General features: G+C 39.6%; 1 protein-coding gene across 1 annotated transcript in view; it reads left to right on the top strand.

Annotated features, from left to right (window-relative positions):
- EFCAB11 (EF-hand calcium binding domain 11) overlaps positions 1-22,865 on the top strand; it is a 126,543-nt gene extending 103,678 nt beyond the window's left edge. The window contains exon 6 of the mRNA XM_077820398.1: positions 22,268-22,865. Within this exon, the coding sequence (XP_077676524.1) occupies positions 22,268-22,367 (100 nt within the window). The 3' untranslated portion in view covers positions 22,368-22,865. The remainder of the gene's footprint in view (positions 1-22,267) is intronic.
- The last annotated feature ends 1,373 nt before the right edge of the window (positions 22,866-24,238 follow it).

The following is a 24,238-nucleotide window of genomic DNA, read 5'->3' as shown; positions in this document are numbered from 1 at the left end:
ATTTTGTTTCAAGGTCCAGCTTACACATAGGGTGTATGACAGAATGCATACATTTGAGTGATCAGAGTGCAGGGAGGGAACAGGTGAGCCTTGAGAGAGCTGACAGAGGTAATTAGAGAATCAGGCTTGCCAGCGGGATGGGACAAGGAGCCAATTAGCCCATCAGCCCGGGGCTGATAAAGAGGCAGGAAGGAAGTGCCAAGGGAGGGGAGAGACAGAGAGGATTAAGGCTAGTTGAGCCCAGTTACTCACAGTCCTCAAGGGAGAGAGAGAGACGTCTGTTCCTCTCAGATCCCGGGAAGAGGGCCAAAAAGAGCTGTTGGGGCTGAAAATAGACTGTTGCACAGGGATTGATGTGGAGATCATGGAGGGAACTTAAAATAAAAGGATATGGTGAAGGCACAATCACTGGAGTCCATGCTGTTTCTATGGGGAGAAGGCAGGAGAGGAGTCATGCCCTGTGACAGGGTATGAATATCCATCCTCTGCAATGTCTAGAACTTCAGAGTCATCTGCTGGTACCACCAAAAGTGCTGCCACTAAACATATGTCAGACAGTAAATTACTTACTTTAAAAAAATCTTTTTTCATCATCCAGTAAAATCAAGGATGAGTTCGTAATCAGGACCAGCAAATTCCAGCAGCACTCCATAAATGAAAAGATTGCTCAGTTAATTTATGCAACATATTCTCCCTTCATCTTGTTCAGAACAAAACACTTCATTGACCTGGTTCAATTCTTACAATCAGGCCACATACACCCTGGTAGAGCAGATGTGCAATAAAATTGATGGGAAATTCATTAATCTGAGTCTTGATGGGTGGAGCAATGTACACAATGATCCACCAATATTTGCTTGTGTGACAACAGATTGTCTGTCTAAAAGAAGCAATTTCAGGAGATCACTGAAGTACAAATAGAAATAACTGAAGTACAAATGGAAAAGTTGATTAAAATCAATTATTTAAATCGAGGCTTTCCATTTGTGATTTAAATCAATCCACCCTGAAATCAAAGGACAGAATCTGTTAAGAATGTCTATTTTATAAAACATGGAAATCTGCTGAAATTTTTTGCTTAATTAAAAATTGAGCATTTTTTGGAAAAGGGCATTATCTACAAGTTTTCTTCAAAAATGAACTGCTTGAATTAATACATATTAGGAGCTGGGTGAAACTTTGGCATGGATTGAGTTTAAAATCTCGTTGAGATTAATAGGGGTGATTGCACCCTTCAGTTAACATAACTGTAAGAATAAGCCCCCACCTAAGACAAAAATAGTATGTGAACCCTTTCAGGAGCTTTTGCTGAGTATTGTTTTAGGTAGTGGGTGGTGTGTATGTGGGAGGAGGCAGAAAAGACAAAAACCGGGAGAGAGTGAGAAACAGACAGATAGGAGGAGCAGATAACAGCACAGTGTCTGACCCTGGAAGAAACCAAGGGAGAGGTTTTTGGATCAGGGGTGCAGGCTGAAAAGAGTGTTCTTGGTGTTATGATCAAAAGAAGCTGTTTTCTGCTATTTGATTCCTTCTGAATTCAGAGACACGGGACTTTGTACTTTCTTTGTAAATAAAAGTGCATGAGACGATGCCTGACTATCATCCATTTCTACTCCCAACTGGAACATCTCGAGGGCCCCAGACTTTGACTAGCTGCTCAGGTCGAAAAGGGACACCAATATCTAACTAATAAAACATATTTTTAATATTGTATATGGATGGGGCTAGGTAGTACAGTATTTTAATACACGTTGTTTCTGAGATCTGGGTTCAAATTTGATTTGGGTTACACATACACTTAGTTTTGTCTCTACCCAGTCACCAGTGGCCATCTGGTTACACCAGAATGTTGTCTCATTTTCCAGTGCATTTAACAGCAATTTACAGTCTCTCAAGCGTATTTCAAGTATTGAAATAGATGGGATGGTACAAGCAATTTCAGTAAAAGTGAACTGTGGGAGAAAACTTGTACAATTGGTCATATTCTCTCTTTCTTCTATAACACCCCATGGAAAGGGAGCACTAGCCAACAACTGAGTTGCATTTGAGGTGGCATTTGGCACCCCCTGAGGAGAATAAATACACTGCCACCAGATCATACATAGGCTAGTAATCCAAGGGAACAACAAGACCAGGTCCTGCAGACCTTAGGACAACTAAGCTCCACTTTTCACAGCGTGCACCAGAAGCATAGTATTCTGGTTTTCTCCGATTGGCTGGCTCCCCGCTAGACATGCACTCATACTTCCTCTGTGGTACAGTAAAGTTCCAAAGGGAGAATTACTGCTGCTCATGGCAACAAGAACTTACACTGCATGATTTAGTTGGGATTGGTCCTGCTCTGGGCAGGGGGTTGGACTAGATGGCCTCCAGAGGTCCCTTCCAATTCTGTTATTCTATGATTCTATGATTATAAGTTGCATTGTCCTGAGTAGTTAGCACCCTTAAACTCTTACTGAGTATAAGTGTAAGACAGCAAAGCTGTGGGGTGGGGCTGTAGCTGCAGCTCAGGGATGCAATAAACAGGAACATCAGAAGATGAGGGAGAGGAAATCACAGCCCCTAGAGCTGCCGGGAGAGGTTATGTTGTGTTGTGAACCAGAAATTTAGCCAGGACTGATATTACCCAAACATATTTGCAAAACATGGGACATCCTATCCAATTTTTTGGCAGCTATGTGCTTTGTGGTGTTGGCCTCAGAAAAGCTAAAGGCAGCTGTATGGTGGAGAACATTCTACCTCTTTACTAGCTTTCATCTTCTCACGGTCCCTCCTCCAACTCTTCTCTGCAGCATTAGTACCCTACTGCTTCTCTCCACATTGCATGAGAGAATGGAAACGTATGGCCCAATGCCTGATTCTAGTTAGTGCTGTCTCATGGTTCCATGACCACTAAAATACATTCACCAGGATAAAATTTATTTTACATGCATAATGTCCTTTTCCAACCATGGAGTATTTACCTAATCTGTTTCTCTCTTTATTATTAATAAAGAGATTTGAGAATTTAGATTTCACACAAACCTTTGGTTATCCTACACAGTGTTACCTAATGCATTTCTAGTAAACCTTCTTAAAATTGCACCAGCCCAACATGCGATTTGTCATAGTTCTCATTTGGGTTTTGTTTTATTGAGACTTGATCATACTTCACATGGTTAATGGTTAATATTAAACATTGCTATTTATTTTACTACATTAGGTCTCACAATTTAAGTGATGGGGCTTTTGTATCATTTCCTTTTGGAATTCTTTGTTTTATAAACACAATGGAAAGTATTGATGCTGGCAAATAAGAAAAGATATTTTAACTTACTGGGATCCCCCCTGTTCAGCTTCCATCTGTACAGGCGAAATGCCACAGCTTTTCAGTTGCCTGCAACTGTACCTTATGTTCATTCTGGAGTTTTTATCTTTTCATAAAAAATGCACTTTTCCTCCTAAATGAGTATCTAGTATGCCAATATTGTTCATTTAAAAAAAAAATGAAATAGAATATATTTAACATTTCTATTCTGGTTTTATTTATTATTTCCTAATTTTGTATGAGTGAATTATTGCTTGTTAAAACAAGGAGACTAACAGCACTGTTTTGTAAAATTTGGAAATTAGACTCTTTAATGAAAGAATATTCCAGCTGCAGACCAGCACTAAACTCTTCTTTATTAATTTTTGATATTCCATAATTTTTCAGGTATACATCTGTATAAAGTGTTGATAAATCCACTGCTAAAATATTGTGTCAATTTCTGCTATCCACACCATAAAAATTATGTTGAAAAAATTTAAAGGATTCAGGGTCACCAGAATACTTTTACAATGAGAGACTAAAGGAATGCAACATGTTTAGCTTATAAAAGAGGTTAAAGGGCAACTTCATCACCATCTGTAATTATCTATACATGGATAAGATAGCTGAAGCTAAAGAGCTAATCTAGCAGACAGTCATTACAGGATCCAAGACTGGATGCTGAAATCAGCAAAACAAGAAACAACTTTTTAACGTTGAGGATAGTTAGCCATTGGAACAGATGGCTTACCAGGAGTGTGCTAAATTCTCCATCACTCAGTCTTCAAATCAAGATTGGATATCTTTCTAAAAGATAGGATTCAACCATGTTACTGGGTTAAGACCCCTCTGATCTTAAAAATTACAACTCTATTAAATATACCGTTAATGTGAGCTATGCACTGTACAGAAACTCTCATAGAATTTCTATATATAACACATTCCTCCCCTCCTCACCCACAGGAATGGTTCATAATATGACTATAATAAACTGGAAAAAGAGAATAGACTTCTTCAAATTCTGATGCAGCCTGGAAAGCATTATGATCCAAAACATAAACATTTCAATAATTATACATTCAAATGATTGGATAGTTTTCTGGCTTGCACTGCATGTTTGGATTGCTGTGCACTGGAAATTTGTTAATTTAGAGAGTATTTGTAACTGGAACTCTCCTAATGTCACAGTGTATTTTGAACCAAAAATCTGAGCACAATCAGATGAGAAATTGAAAAAGCAGAAAAGAATTCAAAGGAGAATGAGTATGGTGAAGAGACTCTTAGGTTTGATAAGGAAGTATTTGTTACTTTTGTGATGGGGGGAGTTAGAAATAAAGAGGAGAAAAATGGGATGATAGATAGCACTGTACTCTATTCAGTCCATTCGAAATCTTGTCCATACCTTATGTGCCACTTGGCAGCAAAGCCCTTTATGTCACATTTAATCTTAATTATTTGGCATACAAGTTGCACAGCAAGGGAAGATGGCTGCTATACAAAGCTTCTAAACCCCCGTAAGTGGCACTTTAGGAGTCCTAGGTGACTGCTGGCTTCTCGTCAAAGTATCTGCCAAGATAGTGTTTCAGTTCTTTCTGCCTCTCTACCGATGAAAAAAGGTCAGTTCATGCTAGTCTTTGCAGCTATCCTTTCTGTTCTGAATTGTGAAAGATCTCCCTCTTTATTCTACTAAATGGCATCAGATTTCCTGAAATATTTGTTATATTAACAAATAACTTATTAACCCCCATACTTATGGTCCGTCTCCCCCAACCCTTTGTAAACCAATGCACAGAGCCCATGTGTCTAGGAATCTGTATAATCTTTGCTACTTTACTCCTGAGAGTTCAAATCCTTACTAAACCTTCAGTCAAGGGATATGAACTTATTACCTTCAAATAGTCTGCATCTGTGCACTCATCCACAACACCATCTGTTAAAGTGGTCAGGATTCACTTTATTGCCTCTTTTGTGGAAGGCCCTGCTACTGTGAAAAGCCAGTGTTATTGGAAACATAATTTTCCTAATCATTATGCTTCCTTTCTTGCTGGATCATAACATACTACAAGACATTTGCGCACAGAGTAAAAAAGCTCTTCAGAATAGCCATTCTTAGGGGATAAAATGATTACTATCACTGTCCCATTTCTTTTATCTCATAATCAAGTTCAAGATGGTACTAGATATCTCTGCTGAAGTGATTATATATTTGAAACAGAAATTACTTGATCTCCATTTTGGTACCATAATGTTTAAGACAGACTCATTTTTTTCCATTAATGTTAATATACTTATGAGTCTTTACAACTGTCCCTTTACTTAAAGACATGAACTATACTTTAAGCACAAATCTATCAAATAGGTGAGATTTTAGGTTCCTTTATTTAAATTGATACCAATAGTATCATTTAGAACAATTTCATTTCACTGACAGCGTATCTGTGGTTAAACAGGCATGAAATGTGGGAGCTAGATGACTTGCAAGATGGCAGTCCCTATTGACAATGGGCATATTAGGTGTCTTTTTTTGATTGGGGGAATCCCATATCTCTGTACATGTTCAGTATGGAAGTCATTTTCTAAATAGCCAGAGGCATGAATTAAAATGTTTTTTCTAGACCACTCTGGGGGGCCCATTTCTTATGAGTATAGTTGACCTCCCTGGACAACCACCAATTTTGTCAAGAAGTGCCCCATCAGTTCCAGATCTGTCAGCTCCTGGGCTCCATCTTCCAAATCTCCAGAATCAAAACACTTTGGTAGGTCTTTTTCTGTTAAACTTATAGAAGTAAAGGAGCATCTTCTAAGTCCAGAAACTGATCTCCTCAGAGAATTTCTGCTATAAAGAGGTCTAAATTGCCTCTTCACTCCCATTCCAATGAGATTCCACAGCCTGAATCAAGAACTGTGGGAGCTTGAAAGGAGCACAGTACCGACTCTTCAGTACTGTATTGAGGTAACAAACTGTCTACCTCTGGTACTAAGGCAATGTCCTCAGGAGATAGTGTGGCACTGAGTTCTTCACTACTGGTTGTAGCACCCTCCTGGGTACCGATAGCTTCAACAGTTTTAGACATAACAAATCCTGCATCTTGGCAGGGTGTTAGACTAGATGACTCTTGCAGTCCCTTCTAACCCTGTGATTCTAAGTAAGTTGGCATCAGTACCCTGATGAGCTACTCTCCAGTGTAGAAGTTTCTGGTACCATCTGTCTTGATACCGGGGACGTATACAGCATCAAAGGACTGCCAGGTTTTGGAGGAGCTGGAGTCTCCCTTAACTTTCAGTTGGGCTAAACATTCTTCTGGTATTCACACTCACTGTTTCAACAATACAGACCTCCTCTCTGATACCGCCTCCTAGACCTATATTACACCCTAGCACTTCTGTCTCAAGAGCCCCCCCTTTAAAGTTAGAATGTTCATATACATCATTGGACACAGTGGGGAGGGGTCCCCTACTTATTCCTTTATGGCACCTTTTTCTGCATTTTATGGTCAGAAAAGTAATCTGGGATCTCATACAAGGCTAGACTTCACAGAGTTTATGAAAGTTGTATCTTTCCATTTGGGTTCCTACTACTGTAATGTACCAACATGGCCATATTGGGGTCCTGATTGTAGGCATCGTTCCCAGGCACCACCCCCTAGAAAGAGAACCTTCCTGTTTGTTCAGAGGCAAAAACCTGTGCAGCCACAGATGTCCCCTCATGATTCTCAACCAGCAGAGGAAATTTCTGAGGAGGAGCATCTTCCCAGTGAGGATCTACATGCACCCATTGGCCATCTCATCCTTGTGTTTAGATGAGGTGATAATTTCTTCCATATCATCTTATCCAGATGACTAGAAGAACTTCCAGGATTTATTGAAAAGACTAGCCAAAAATGTCAAGATCCTGATAGAGGAGGTGCATGATACCTGACATAAATTGTTGGACGTTCTCTACACTACTATGCCAGGAAGTGTAGCTCTTCCTATTGATGGACCTTGCCAAGAATGTTAGATGGACACTGGCAATAGTAAAACAACTTCAAATAAATCAGACAAAAGATACTATGTGGGAGAAGAATACCTTTTATTCACAGCCAGTATCTGGCTTTTTGGTAATTGTGGTAGCTAACAAAAAGAATACACAATGCCAGCCAAAAATGACTCTAGCCCAAAAGGAGCCAAAATGATGATCTGTTTGGTCGTAAATGTTATTCCTCTGTAAGCTTATATTTAGAATGTTAAATGATCAGACTTTGCTTTCATGTTATGGTTTTCTAAAGTATAATATTTATGGATTTCTTTGATAAATTGCCACAAGAACATAGGGAGGAATTTAAATGCCTGATTTCACTGGGACAGTTAGTGATATAATGAACATCTTTGTAAGCAGCTCTAGATGCTGCTGATACTGCTTCACAATTTGTGGCTACTTCTGTAATCATGAAGCACACATCTTGTCTCCATAGTTCAGGAATCCCCAGGAAAGTTCAATGAACCGTGGAGAATCTTCTGTTCAAGGGCTTAAAGCTATTCAGTACAAAAACTGATGATGCCTTTCACACTTGGAATGATTCTTGTGCCACACTTCACTCCCACGGGTGTATACACCTTTACACAAAAAGAAAACAGGAGACCTCACACACACGGTAGACAGAGGACTGCCCCATGCATTTTATCAGCGATCAGTGACCTAGAAAAAGACAGTGCTACCAGAAGAAGAGACATGGTGCGACAATTATAGCTATATCCTACCTCACAGACACAATCAAACAATCATTTTGATGGGTTGGTTGAGAGTCACAATTTAACCACAATGACAGATCTAGTCCTTTCTTCCCCTCCCTTTGGAAACGCCTCTACTACTTCATGGAACTCCATAGCAATGGACCGCTAGATGAGGAACGTTATTTTAGCAGGTTATTTCATACAGATCCATACTGCCCGATCCCTTACACATACACCCCACAACTGGTCCCTATTCAGGGACCCCTTTCTCAAGAGACTGCTACAACAGAAATTGGAATCACTTTCCTCTTTTAAAGCCATAGAAGAGGTTCAACTGTAACACAGAAGGAAAGCTTTCTATTCACATTATTTCTTCATATTTAGAAAGAAGGGAGAATGGTGGCTAGTTCTGGATTTGAGAGTACACAATACCTTTATTGACCAAGTCAAATTAAGAATGTTCACATTTGCCTCCATAATGCCATATCTAGATTCAGACTACGGGTTTGCAGCTCTCTGCCTGTTTATTTCCATATTGCCATACACCTGACACAAAATAAATATTTAAGGATTCTAGTGGAACAATAGCATTATCAGTACAAAGTTCTGCTCTGCAGTCTCTCTACTGTACTGAGGGTGATCGCCAAGGTCTTAGCAGTATTAGCTGTATATCCAGGAAGACAAGGTATAGCAAGTTATCTATACCTGGATGACTGGTTGGTCAGAGGAAGGTTCTCAGCACTATGCATGAAGCTCCATCAAATCCTTCAACTTTTCATATGCCTCAGCCTAAAATCACAAAGAAAAGTCTATTTTAACTCTAATTCATCAATTAGAATTAGTAGTGGTAGTATGCTCCAAGACAGCCAAAGTATTATCTAACTTGGGACAGATACAAAACCATGTCCATGCTTGTCATGCAGCTTCATTTAAATCCACAGATATGGTATAGACTTGCTTAAATCTACTTGGACACATGGCCTCCTGCAGTTTTGTCACGTAGCATTATAGACTACACCTACACTAAATGTGGGGTTGACGAAAAATCACTGTATGTACCATGCAGACCCAATTTAGGTATGCCTCTGCAGATTCCATAAGCTATTCTCTCCTCACTGGACTGGTGGAAAGACCCCAACAAGGTGTGCAATGGTGTACCTTTTTCACCATCCCTCCCAATCAGAACTTTATTAACCATTCCATCACAACTGGCTTGAGGAACACATGTAGACCACCATCGAGCACAGGGCAAATGGACTGGTGAGGAGACTCACTTACATATAAATGTGTTGGAGCTCAGAGCCGTGGACAAGGCTTGTGTCGAATTCTTACTTGTGCTTCAGGGACTAGCTGTCAGTTCTTGATGGACAACACAATTGCCACGTTCTATATAAATAGGCAGTAAAGGGCACGATCATCCCTGCTGTGTCAAGAGGGAGTTTGGTTATAGAACTGATGCATTCAGCATCAGTTGTCTCCACAATTCTGCAGAACATTTTAGAAGACAGTTTAAGCAGACACTTTGCAACGGATCATGAGTGGACAATCAAGAACTCGGTAATTTGGACACTCTTCAAGGATTGGGGTCATTTGTCAATTGATCTGTTTGTGACAGATGGGAACAAGAAGTGTCCGACTTTTTGTTACAGGTCAGAGTCCAGAGTTCCTTTCAGACATATTTCTCATTTGATGGTCTCCTGCACTGATGTATCCCTAACCCCTAAATCCATTGTTTCCCAGGATACTCAGGAAGATCAGACAAGATGCTTCCAAAATCATCCTGATAGCTTGTGCCTGGCCAAGGCAGTTTTGATACCTGGAACTGATGCTATTGCAAATATGTCCTCTAAGAACATTACCTATAATTTCAGTCTTGCTATCCCAAAATAATAGGATAATTTGTCTTTCAACCCATCCTCCCTACATCTTATGGCTTGGCTTCTGGATAGATGTCAAAAGTAGAGAGATCATGTTCCCCATTCTGGAGGTATGGCCTGCATTCCTTGATCCTATATTTATAACTTTGAATGTGGCTAAAGTAAAATGTATTTTGTTTGAATAGAGCCTGCTTACCAAACACACTTATTTGTTCTGTTTGACTGCTCAGTCCTCATCATTATTTACCAATCTACTAATCTTTGTGTCATCAACAAATTTTATCAGCAACGATTTTTACATTTACTTCAGTATCACTGATAAAAGTATTGAATGCTTTTAGGCCTCAACTGATCCCTGCGGAACAGTGGTGCCAGTCAGAGCAATGTGACAAATAGGGGGCTGTGTATATGATCGCCCAACCACTTCTAAGCAGTGGTCCTGTACTAAATCAGTCTGGCTGCTGCTGGAACAATCTGGAATGTCACTCTGACTGTGTGGTCACAACACCACTGAAATTTGATCCACCTGCCCCTTCAGACAGATGGAGGGGTGGCTGGGCCAACTTTCAGTGAGTGGTGTTGCAACCTGGTGCACAGCATTGCAGTGCAACTCAAATTTGGCCTGACTTCCTCTTCGTCCAGACAGAGGGGCAGCCAGGCCAAATGGTCTTGCAGCCTGGCACACAGAGAATCTGTTCTTGTACAGCAGAGCACAGGGGAACATGCTAAGGACTCAACTTCTGGTGGCACTAGTTCATGCACTGGTTGGATAAGAGAGAGGAGAGACTCCCTGCCCAAGGGAGACCCGGGTTCCCTGTAGGGGGTGGGGGATGAGCAGGGACTGGAATTCTCCCCCTCCCGCACCCAGCAAGTATCTGAATTGGCGTCACTGCTGCAGAATTGCATACAGGATTGTATGGAACTTGCCTAGGAGACATGACTAATGTCAACCTTGGGAAGCCTTACGAGCTTCAAAGGACTCTTTTAGACAATGCCCTAAGAGAAGAATGAACTGTTAGCTGAGTAGGTTTCCTAGGAAATCCTTCCCTCCTAGAAAGACCCTCATTTGACGATGATTCCCCAGTGGCAACTGCTCTTTGAAATCTGCCAGTTAGCCAGTTCTTAATCCATTTAATGGACCAACTTTGGAGGAAGGAAGAGAACTATAGTTATGGAATCCCTGTGCCTACAGTAGGAGGAAATAAAGAGTCTGTCAGTTTTAAGATATCTTTGAATTATTTTCTTCTTAAAAACAAAACAGAATAAATGAAAATATCCTTATTGTCCATCTTATTACAGTCTGTGATATTGAAAATGAGCAGAACAGTTCTTATTAAATAAGCATCATCATGAACTACAGACCCCTCTCTCCAAACTGAATTCAAACAGTTTAAGATTCAGGATCAGTTTGTATAAACTTAAGAACCTTCCTACAATTAACTGTAAACAAAAGGTTTGTTCCTGCTCCTGCTCCCACTGAAGTCCTGAAGAATTTTGCTGTTATTCAAAATGGGAAGAGGACAGGGCTTTTTTTCTGTCTTTCTTTGTCCCCTTGCTCAGAGGTGACTGCCATTCTCTTGGACTAAAGGTACCATACCATTCAGTTCTTGTTCACTCTGTCAGCTAATGTAATCTTTACACATTCATTAATAGTAGCAATAAATATGCTGCGGACTTCAAATAAAATATTTTCACATTTTAATGTTTGAAAGAAAACTAAGAAAAATAAGTTCATTGTAAAATGTTACATTGGCAGGATGAATTAAACACGTGATAAAAGAGGAAAGTTCCAGATTAAGTTTAAAATTCTTATTTTATTAAGCATAACATAAATCACTTGTATGATCCTCTTTTAAGATAGTATATAATTTGATCCTTACTTTAAAAATATCATTTAACAAACTGGAGAGCACTCCAGGCTATCTCAAGGATAAGTACCTGTATACCTTGATGATAAGGTGATGATATGACAATTTAAATACCTTCTTGAGACCTCCCTCTCTCAAAATAGAACTTTTAACTGTTAGTAAGCCAAGAATATACATCCTGTTTTAGCCAACAAAACTACAATAATCTTTTTTTTCTGTGTTTACTAAGTATCAGAGTGGCTTTTCCTAACACTTATGTCTCTAAAGAAATTAAATGAAAATCCACATTACTAACTAAACTGCTGTGGGAGCCCTGCAGGAATCCCATCAACAAAGAAGCAAGCACTTAGAACTAGAAAGAGCCGGCTGGTTAATCAGAAGAGAAGTCAGCTTGTTGGAGAAGCTGTCATCCTTGAATCTTCAATTGATGGGTCATTTCATCCCCAGCAGGGGCTCCTTGCATGAAGTGTAATTTTTACTCTCACTGTTCAATCAGTATGACAGCTTTGGCTCTAATGTGATGGAAGTTCTGACTCTAGTTTGAATTATTCTTCTGACAGTTCATAAAAAAAAAATTCAGAACCAAACAATCAACAATAAAACAAAATTAAAACATTCTTTTTAATTTAAAACTCTGCCTGGCTGTTAGAATTTTACTGTTAATGTAGCCAGTGAAGTTATATACATAAGGATCAAATTCCACAGTTCCTTGTAGTTGCTACAATTTTTCTGAATAATAAGCGTCAATTAGTGAGTTTGTTATTCAAAGCTATCCAGACTGTTATAGTACAAAGCATCTATTATCAACTTGAACTGTAAATTCTTAAGTCTACATGCCCTCACTATAATTTACTGTATGCTCAAATGATAAATTATAGTTACATTCTGTAATTATATGGTCTAATTAAAAGAAATACTTTACAAATTATGTGTTCAACAAGGAGGCATTTTTTACAATTTCAAGAAAATGTTCTGTCCTTTCATTGTTTCCATAAACACTTTTCCATGTGAAAATGTCACTTTGGCAATTTTTTTCCAGTTGAAATTCCTGTGTTTTTTTCTAGCACATAAGAAATTCCCATTGGAGCAGGCATATCAGGAAATAGTAGTAACCATGAACATTTAGCAGCCATGAATGGACATAAGAAAGGCCATAGTGGGTCTGACCAAAGGTCTATCTTCTGATAGTGGCCAATGCCAGGTGCCCCAGAGGGAATGAACAGAACAGGTAGTCATCAAGTGATCCACCCCTGTCGCCCGTTTCAAGCTTTTGGCAAACAGAGGCTAGGGACACACTGTCTTGTATTATGTTTAGTATTTTTTATTTGTACTACAGTAATTCCTGGAGAGACAGTTCAGGATTGGGGTCCTCATTGTAATGGTTATTGAACATATACAGAATAAAAAATAATCCCTAGTCCAAAGTACTTACAATTTAAATAGAGACAAAATGTGACAGGTCGATGTAGAACACAATGAAAGGGAAAGACAAGGGTGATCATAATATATTTGCTAAGTGTAATTTACGCATACTAGGTAAGTGTGGTTTGGAAAATGTCAACAGAGCTCTTAGGCATTACGATTACAAAAATAAATAATAATAATAATAATTAATAGAATATATGTGGTAGAGAGCTAAATATTAATAGGAATATAACTCCCTTGGATATTTGTGGTTGATGCAAGGAAAGGGAAGTGCCAGAGATGTTCAGAGCAGAGCAGCTTTTTGGGAGAAGACTGTGGACAACAATGCAAGTCACATTTCATACATACAGATAGTGCTGCTGAGTGGCTTGCTGTGTCTCATTATAATTAAGGTGCCACCGTGGTAATTCAGGAAACCACAGAATTCTTCATCTGCAGGGCAACAGTGTTCCAAAGTTATTTAAAGAGAACACTCAGCCTGTCTTTAAGTACAACTCACATGTAGATGAGGAGAAATGTGGAATAACCCAAAGTTTGAAGATTCATGAAGGAAAGCAGACAAGGAAAAGCCACTAGTACTCTTAGCGTGTCTTAAACCAGTTGTATGTAAGGGTGGAGAAACCTAGGTATGGAAATGTGAGCTAACTTAGCCCACAGATGTCTCGTAGGAGCTCTTATATGGCAATTTCTTGCAATATCCTGGACAATCCTTATTGAATTAAGTTAAACCTTAAATTTAAGGAGCTCTTTGTGTTAAAAATTCAAATGCTTGTTATTGTGGTATTGTATGTAACTTGTTTAGGAGACATGGCTAATGTCAACCTTGAGAAGCGTTACGAGCTTCAAAGGACTCTTTTAGACAATGGCCTAAGAGAAGAATGAACTGTTAGTTGAGTAGGTTTCCTAGGAAATCCTTGGGAAGAAGAGAATGCAAATTACCCACCTACAGATCCATCCTTTTGAAGCTGCACCTTGAAGAGAAATCAGTTGTCTAGCTGATTACCAATTCACAGTCTCTTCAAAGACCCAGACTGGATAAATGAGTCACACTCAAGTTCACGAGGATGCATATTTTGAGTTAACAGTTGTTATGAATTTGTGACCACAGAAAAAAATCCTAGGTTTGAAGGACTGCTTACCAGCCGGAGCCCTTGTTAGAGTCAGGGGGTGATCTCCGGTAAATTTATTAGCATGAGTGTAGGTTCTTTTATTGTTTGTTTTATTGTTTTTAATGTTTCCTCTGTAATGCTATCAATTTAAGAATAAATGTGCTTGCTTAGAAAGAGCTATTTGGTAAGTTCCTATTGGTATGTCTACACTATGAAATTAGGTCTATTTTATAGAAGTCGATTTTTAGAATTCGATTGTACACAGTCCATTGCGTATGTCCACACTAAGCGCATTAAGTCGGTGGAGTGCGTCCTCACTACCATGGCTAGCATCGACTTACAGAGCGGTGCACTGTGGGTAACTATCCCACAGTTCCCAAAGTCTCCGCCACCCATTGAAATTCTGGGTTAAGCTCCCAATGCCTGATGGGGCAAGAACATTGTTCCGGGTGGTTTTGGGTACATGTCATCAGTCGCCCCTCCCTCCGTGAAAGCAACGGCAGACAATCATTTCGTGCCTTTTTTCCTGGGTTACCCTTGCAGATGCCATACCACAGCAAGCATGAAGCCTGCTCAGCTCACCGTCACCACTGCTGTTGTGGGCAAGTCTACTGTGGGGGCTGCTGTGATCCAAGTAGCCAATGCAATCATTGACATTCTGTTATCAAGGGTAGTGACTCTGGGAAATGTGCAGGCCTTTTTAGATTTTAGGTGCATCATATTCCTCTCCTTTGTCACTGGTGAAGAAGTCTTGCAGCCGTACATTCCAGTCCGGTTGGCGCTCTAACACCCCATAGCACTTCTGTGATTGACACATGTAACAGCTCCAGGGCTCTTGCTCTTTTGCCTTGGCCAAGGTACCTTGCCCTACCAGGACCTCCAAGCATTCGACACAGAAGCACCTGCAGCAGCTGGCATTGCTACACAGCAGCAGCTCCTGGGTGCCTTCGCAGCAGACGGTGCAGTAGGACTGCTAGCCAGCCTCGTCCATGGTGTACGGTTCCACCGCTTCCGCTGCAACTCTGCTCTCCTGCGAGCTGGAGGGTTCTGCCTCAGGCTGCTCTCCCAGCTGACAGCACCGCGTGGTCTCACCTACTCCAGCCTACCCATTGTTCCCATGGCTCATGAAGCCTGGACAGTAGTATGGAGCAGTTCAACTATAGCCTTAGCAAGTGCAGAACAGTGGTAGAATGTGCCTTTGGCCGTTGAAAAGCTCACTGGTGCTGTTGGTCAGACCTCAGTGCAACCAACATTCCCATTGTTATTGCTGCTTGCTGTGTGCTCCATAATATCTGTGAGAGTAAGGGGGAGACATTTATGGCAGGGTGGGAGGTTGAGGCAAATTGCCTGGCATCCAATTTTGAGCAGCCAGACACCAGGACGATTAGAAGAGCATAGGTAGGCGCGCTGCGCATCATTGAGGCTTTGAAAACCAGTTTCATGACTGGCCAGGTTACAGCTTGAGAGTTGTGTGTGTTTCTCCTTGATGCAAGCCCGCCCCCTTTGTTGATTTTAATTCCATGTAAGCCAACCACCCTCCCCCCTTCGAAATAAACTAACTATTGTTTTGAAACCATGCATTCTTTATTAATTAAAAAAAAAAGCGATAACGGACAAGGTAGCCCAGGTGGGATGGAGGAGGAGGGAAGCACAAGGCCACATTGCTTATTGTGGCCACACTAAAAATCAAACTGTTTGAATGACAGCCTTCTGTTGCTTGGACCTCCTCTGGAGTGGAGTGGCTGGGTGCCCGGAACCTTCCCCCCTGCCGCGTTCTTGGGCATCTGGGTGAGGAGGGTATGGAACATGGGGAGGAGGGCAGGCGGTTATACAGTGGATGCTGCAGGGGTCTGTGCTCTTGTTGACTTTCCTGCAGCTCCAACAGATGCTTCATCATGTCCGTTTGCTCCCCCATTAGCCTCAGCATCATGTCCTGCCTCCGCTCTTCACGCTCACTTAATTCTTTCCTGGCCTCTGCCATGGAATGCCTCCATGCATTAAGCTGTGCCCTATCAGTGCAGGAGGACTGCATGAGCTTGGAAAACATGTCACCATGATTGCGGGTTTTTTGCCTTCTCATCTGTGATAACCTCAGGGATGGAGATGATAGGGGGAGCGTAGAAACATTGTACACTCTACAATTCTGGGGGGACTGCATGGTCACCTATGCTGCTGAGTTTACCACACTGACCAAAAACGGGAAATAAAATTCAAAAGTCCCTGGGGCTTTTCCTGTGTACCAGGCTAGTGCATCGGAGTTCAAAGTGCTGTCCAGAGCTGTCACAATGGAGCACTCTGGGATAGCTCCCAGAGGCCAATACCGTAGATTTGTGACCACAGTACCCCAAATTTGACCCAGCAAGGTCGATTTTAGCGCTATTCCCCTCGTCGGGAAGGAGTACAGAAGTCGATTTTAAGAGCCCTTTAGGTCGACAGAAGGAGGTTGGTTTTGTGGATGCAGTCATTTTTTAAATCGACCTAATGCAGCTAAATTTGACCTAACCCCGTAGTGTAGACCAAGCCTATGTCAGTTGCAGTGTACATTGTCTCTGAGGAGAAAGGTAAAGCAGGCTAGCTTAGTCAGTCAGACTTTGCTGGGAATTCACAGTGTTGGCAGGGATCAGTGCAGCCTTGAAATACTGCGGTCAAGAGGTAGAGAGATACATGTCTCTGCCCAAGAAAGGTGGCATCTGGGGAGCCAGAAGTCTGAGTGGGTGCCTTTGCTGGACCATAGAGGGGGAGTAGAGGTGCAGTTGTCCTGAACTATGACAGGAGCACCTCATATGGCTCACACCATCCCCTCCAGCTAACTCTGGAAGTATAGTTGGCATGTTGCAGGGCCTTTGAGAGTATGATCCTCAGATCCCAAGAAGGGCTTGGAGAACTCCTCCCAACAGACATGATTACTGTACCTGTGTGTAATATCTTGTATTTGATCATAGCTTATATGTTTCTGCTTGGAAAACATTTTTCTCACCAAAGTAATAAATCAAACTTCCATTGTTTTAAGCTCATTAAGTACTGTACGTAGTGTTGAATTCTCTAGGTACTATATTTGAGAATGGTATATCACAAGATTTAAAAACAAGTCATCTTAGTACAATGAAAATTTTGAAATCCAAGAAAACATTTTTGTTTGTAGTGTTGTTGTAGCAGTGTTGGTCCCAGGATATTAAAGAGACAAGGTGGGTGAGGTAATATCTTTTAATGGACCCACTTTTGTTGGTGAGAGAGACACACTTTGAGGTACACAAAGCTCTTCTCCAGGTCAGCTCTGTGCAGCTCGAAACTTGTCTCTTTCACTAACAGAAGATGGACCAATAAAAGACGTTAACTCACCCACCTTGTCTCAGTGAACATTTTTGTCACTTTTAGGGAAATACTCAATTTTCTAGTGCAGCAATAACCACAGTAAACTACCATCACTGGGGAATTCAATGAGAAATAAATTAAAACTTCAAAGTTGTTGCCTGATCTATAGATTATGTATTAATTATATTGATTATTTAAGAATCAAGCTAGCCCTTTGGACTACAAATTTACACCGTGTGCCTCCCTACTGTTTTATTTGCTTTCTAAATTTTATTTATGTGATACATTTGCATTTTTCTCATGAGTGTTCTTTCTCTGCAATTAAAACTTCATCCTTCAAATTAATACAGCATATGCCTTCAGTGGTACAACTAACTAATCTTTGTTTTTAATATTATAGATCTGAATGATCACTCAGCTTTCCAACTCACCATGTAACTCAGCCATTGAATCTGCTGGTGGGGGGAAACACGAGCTAGGGAGCATATATAAAAATTATGACCTATTCCTTTGCACTTTTTAGATATACATGGTGAATAAACATTGTTGATCTATAAATCAGGATCACTGTATTCTCAGATTTAGTGCCCATTTTCTAGGTAATGGTTACATGAAGCTTATTTGTAATATAAAAAGAAGAAATATTGTAATGCTGTTGCCCAAATTCTGCACTCACTAACTTCAATGGGTGTTATGCCTGAGTAAGAAGTGCCAGATTTAGCCTTATATAAACTGTATTTTAAAGGTGACAAAGGAAAGGAAAATATAGTGGCTGATCAATACATAATATTGTTATTTATCAAATGAAAGGATGAAAATATATTTTCAGTGTGTGGATAACTTTTTTTAAGTAAGTACCCTATTTCAGTGATTAACAAATAGGAAATTTTAAGAGGCAACATATATTAAACATTACTCTTGTTGATTATTCACTTACACTTCTTATTGAGATTTACAGTTAAAATATTCCTGTTGAGAGAAAAGTACCATTTATCTAATCCAGTTCCTCAAGAAAAAATACTTAGGTGGTTTCAGGAGTCTTCAACTAGCTAATTTAATAAGAGGGTAATTTATATTCCACAGTCAGTAACTTGTGATACTGTTATTACTAAAATTCAAGTAAAAGATCACACAGTCTGCCTTATCTACTGCATACCATGAAATATCTACATATATTTTATTAAATAAAGTTAAATGAATAGTGACCTCTGAGATCTGCAGTTATTTTAGATCAATATACTATAACACATTATTTTCTTAATCACAAAGGTGAGTATTCCATCTGTCTCCAATGGATAAAGATGAAGATTTAACTCTGAGACAATTTTGGTTTTCACATTACTTTTGCAGAGCTTTCAGAAATCCACATTTTAAATTAAGTATAGTATTTCTTAAATTTACTAATTTTAACCAGCCCATAGCTTATTTACCATTCATCAGTCAACATGTGCTGCTAATCTCTGCTAAAAGATTGTTCATATAATGAACTTCGATTTAAAAGAGCCTTTTAATGGCTTTTGAGATATTGAGCATGTGCCACATAGAGTTTTAGGACCAAATTTTCAAAAACTGCTTTCAATCAGGGGCACAAATGATAGAGGGTAAACATCTAATTGCACCCTCTACTTAGATAGTCAGACATTTGGGATGAAATCCTGGCCCCATTGAAATCAATGGCAAACTCCCATTGATTTAAATGAAGGATTTCGACCCTAAATTCTAAAATGTGTACCTGTTATTGATTCTGGCAGAAAATGTAGAGGCTTGATTGAACTAGATGGTTCATGTCTCAGAATAATAGCAGAGACTGTTCGTTTGTTAGACATCAGCTCACAAATATCAGTCTGGATGTATTGTTTGTTTGGATATCTTAGTTAGCTAATTATGACTGGAATTCAAACTAGCAAATATAATCACCAAAGCAGATTTTTAAAAAATTCTTCAGTAGATGATCTTTTTAAAATAAGCTACACCCCCTGAGAGGATGTAGCAGTGGACATTCTCCTCTTGCCCACTAGGGAAGTGAGAGGAGCATTTAGACTGTAAGATCATTCGGGTAAAATACCAGTCACTCTTATTTGTCTGAACAGCATCAGGCATATCTATGTTGAAGTGTAATAATAAAAGGCAAGCACTGATCAGCAAGTATAGTCTTCTGTATCTTGTTTACAAGGGTCAGACAGATGGGAAGAACTGGTGGTACTGGGCAATCCAGCTCTCTTTACATTCCCAAACCCTGCCTACCCTCAGTGTTGTTCAGAAGTGAAATCGTTAACAGTGCATCAGCCCCATCACTTCTGTGTGAACTACAGCATATATTATAGCAAGGGATCCAGTTTTGATTTCAAGACTTCAAGTGATGTAGAATCCACCATGTCCTTAGGTAGATTATTCCAATAGTTAATTATTCTTATTGTTAACAAATTATGACTTATTGCTAGTCTATCAGAAATCTCTTCCCCATGTAGGTACTTGTAGACCATGATCAAGTCAGCTTTTAACCTTCTTATGAACTGTGTTTTTTAAGTCTCTTGCTATAAGGCATGTTTTCCAGATCTTGTCATTCTTGTAGCTTTTTTCTGAATGCTTTCCAATTTTTCAACATCTTTTTTGAAGTGTGTACACCAGAATTGGACATGGTGTTCTGGTGATGATCTCATTAATGATAGAGATAATACTACTTCCCTAATTCTTCTTAATATTCCCCTGCTTACATACCCCAAGGATCACATTCACCCTCTTAGGTACAGCATTGCACTGGGAACTCATGGGAATTACTACACTGCTGCACAGTTCAGATTAAGGAGGTGTGAATAGCAGTGCAGACCAAAGTCAAGCACTGTAACTTTCCTGTGTGGATGCTGTGGGCATGACCTCAAAGGTTTGCGCTAAAAGACTACAGTAGTCCAATCTTGGGACCTTTAAGTTCATGCCTGCAGCATCCACACAAGGGAGTTACAGTGCAGAACTTTGGTGAGCACTCCTATTCAGACCGCCTTAGTCTGAACTGCAGGGCAGTGTAGACTACTCCAAGTCATTTGGTTATCTACCATGATCGTTAAGTCCTTTTCCGCATCACTGTTTCCCAGGATACGGTCCCCTATTTTATAAATGTGACATACATTCGTTGTTCCTAGTGGTTAACTTTGCATTTAGCTGTATTAAGAGGCATTTTGTTTGAATGGGCTCAGTTTACCAAGTGATCCAGATTAGTGTGTATAATTAATCTGTCTGCATCATTATTTATCACTCTACCAATTTGTGTGTCATCTTCAAGTTTTACAAGCAATGATTTTATATTTACTTCCAGACCTTTGATAAAGAAATTGAATAGCAATTAATCCATTTAATATGGACTATATGGACTTTGTGTGGTGCTAATTTTTTTAATCAGAGTTTCATACAGAACTATTCCAAATGACTTACAGATGTCTTGGTATATTACATTAACACATTAACTTTTATCAATTAAACTTGCAATTGCATCAAAATATATAAAGTTTGTTTGACAAGACCTATTTTCCTTAAAGCTATCCTGTTTGACATTAATTATGCTACCACCCTTTAATACTTTACCTGTTAACACCTTTGAGATAAATAAGAGCAGTTTGTACCCTTCAGAACCGTTGTGTCAAGCACAAACGAAAACACAGTTTTCTAAATTTATATCTAGAGGGTTTTCCTTGTAACTATAAAGACTAGAAACTTTATAAATGTACATTTTTCAAATTGAAGATTAAATAATGCAAAACTGCTGGGGCCACAATATGATTACCATTAGAGTTTATCAATAAGTACCAGTTCGGCATAGCTTAACATTAGCTGAGAGAGTGGCAAAAAAGACCTTTTGTTGAAACCTCTTCTTTGGTCTCACATTAGTCCTGCATTAGGGTATTTCATAGGATCAAGTGTGGGCCTTTTGTTAGCATTATCTTTGTCCAGTAAAGAGCTAGGTATCAGGCTAAAGATGTCACAGTGATCATTACAAAAGGTAAATTGCATACGAGTTTGCAGTGCAGTAAAGGCTATGTGGGTTTGGCCAGCATGTCCTGTCACAGAGCTTTGAGGTAATAGCTCCTCTGAAGCACTGTGATCCAGTGGATAGAACATTGGACTGGAAGTGAGGAGCTTGGGTTCTATTTCCAGATCTTTCACTAACTTTGAGCAAATTACTCTCTTTATGACTTTATTTTGCCTTCTGTTGATGTGGATTATGGTACTAAGTTTCTGGTCTACACTACAAAATTACTTTGGAGTATCTGCATCCCTTAGGGGTTTGAATAATCCACAACCGTGAGCAATATAGTTATACCAGCCTAAGCGCCGGTGTATACAGATCTATGTTGGCGAGAGAGCTTCTCCCGCTGACATAGCTACCACCTCTCACGGACATGGAGTTATTAAGCCAACAGGAGACCTCTCTCCTATCGGCTTAAGAGTCTTCACCAAATGTGCTACAGTGGCCCAGCTGCACTGGTCAGCTGCGCCAATGTAAATTTCTAGTGTAGACCTGCCTTGCTCTCTTTTTTTAAAAGAACTTTGAGAAAGGTAAGGTTTTTTGTTTTGGTTTGGTTTTATGCAGTTCTAGTGACACCACAGTAGGAATACTCCAGAAGGATATTGGTGAATTATAATACAGACTATAAGATATCTATAATATCTTTTCTTTTATAGGGAAGTTGATCAGGATTCTGATGGTCATGTCAGCTTCAAAGAGTTTGAATCTGCAATGAACTACGGACAAAATGAAGTATCACAACTGTACTTTGCCTAAAGTGTATTCTCTGGTGAAAAGATAAGATATTTAAAAATCAATGAAACTTCAGTTGTTTCAGCTAGCACTCTTACTATAAATGCGGCCCTGAAGAACTGCCTTTGAAGCTCTACAGTTGTCAGTTAGAGTGTATTCGTGTGTGTGTGTGTGTGTGTGTGTGTGTGTGTAATACTGAAAATATTTGAAATCTAAATTGATCCACAATTTATCCTTTGTGAGAACTTCAGTTATGTACTTTTTCTGTTTGGCTCAATAGATGAAAAGAGAGGGACTGGTTTCCAGATACTTAGTATTTTATTTGTTGACTTTTTCAACAGTATTTCACTAACGAGCCAAAATGTCTCATACACCTTTAAAGAGAGGCTACCTGGAACTAAATGGATTTAACCTTTTATGGTGGATAAAACCTATCTTTTTTTTTTAAGCCATCAGTATGTTTATTTTCCATGTAAACACCTTGTCCTTTTTCTTATAATATCACACATTGTTTTAATTGCAAGGTCATTTATTGGTTGTACAACTCTGTGATTTAATTCTAAAGCATTGCACTGTTAAAAAAAAATTAAGAATTGGATAATATGAAGTGTTTAATAATTAAAAAAATAAGAAACTTTCACACTTTTAAGGCTTTTCTCTGTTAAATTAATTCTTTTAGAGGTAGTTTAAAAGAACTCTCATAAATAAAGAGAAATCACTGAAGTTTAGGTCACACACCTTAACTTGGCCTGCCAAAAGGATATGTACCCAAATCTTGAATGAACTTCACTGAATATTTTCGGTAGTGTATCTTTTGGCCAGGGTATTTCCCAAGAGCTGTGAGGAAATTAAGATGAAATCTGTCATTGCCTGCACAGACACACTCACCCATTCATTGGCTGATTATGAAGATTTTGTACTCTTATAGGAAATTGCCTGTTCTCTTAGCTTCAGACATGCCCCTCTGAGCCACACTATGGCTATTTTCAGACCATGTTGTAAGTCCTCCTTGTTTGATTTATTTTATCTGTGACTATTTACCTTCCACTGTTTTCATATAGCCTTCCTAACCGACAGTAGAAAGTGTGATGCTGGGTCATTGGGTCTGTCCTTTGAGTGCTAATTTTTTACTTACAATGTATATTTGCATGAAAAATGCAAAAATTATTCCAAAATTTCAAGGCAACTTTTAAATCGCTGGTTTATCTATGGCAATGGTTTTCAACCTTTCATTTGCGGACCCTTAAAATATTTCAAATGGAGGTGCAGACCCCTTTGGAAATCTTGGACAGTCTGCAGTCTCCCAGAGATCTATGGACCACAGGTTGAAAACCACTGATATATGGCCTGCTCTACACTTAAAAGTTAAGTTGATATAACTATGGCACTCAGGGGTGCAAAAAATTGAGTGCCATAGCTATGCCAATTTAACCCAGGTGTAAATGCAGTTTGATCAATCACAGAATGTGTCTGTTGTCCTAGCTACCACCGCTCAGGGAGGTGGAGTTCTTACGGCAACAGAAAAACCCCTTCTGTCACTGTAGACAGTGTCTATGCTACGGTGGCATAGCTACAACACCATAAAGGAGGGGTTCAGCGATCAGATGACTAGCAAAGTTACCAGAGACAGTAAAGGGGAAGGGATGCAGATCAGGATAAGTAAAGAACACGTCAGATCTGCTGACCAATTTGAATGAATTCAAATCAGTGGGGTCGGATGCTATTCACCTGAGGGTGCTGAGAGAATTAGCTGTAGAAATCTTGGAGCCCCTGGCAATAATAGTTACAAACTAATGGATGACAGGAGAGGTACTGGAAGACGGGAGAAGGGCTAATGTAGTGCCCAACTTTAAAAGAGGGAAAAGAGGAGCCAGGAAGCCATAGACCAGTCAGCC

This window comes from Eretmochelys imbricata, chromosome 6 (assembly GCF_965152235.1).
Source record: "Eretmochelys imbricata isolate rEreImb1 chromosome 6, rEreImb1.hap1, whole genome shotgun sequence".
Taxonomy (NCBI): Eukaryota; Metazoa; Chordata; order Testudines; family Cheloniidae; genus Eretmochelys; species Eretmochelys imbricata.
Note: the sequence above shows the minus strand (reverse complement) of the source record. Positions and strands in the feature narration are given on the sequence as shown.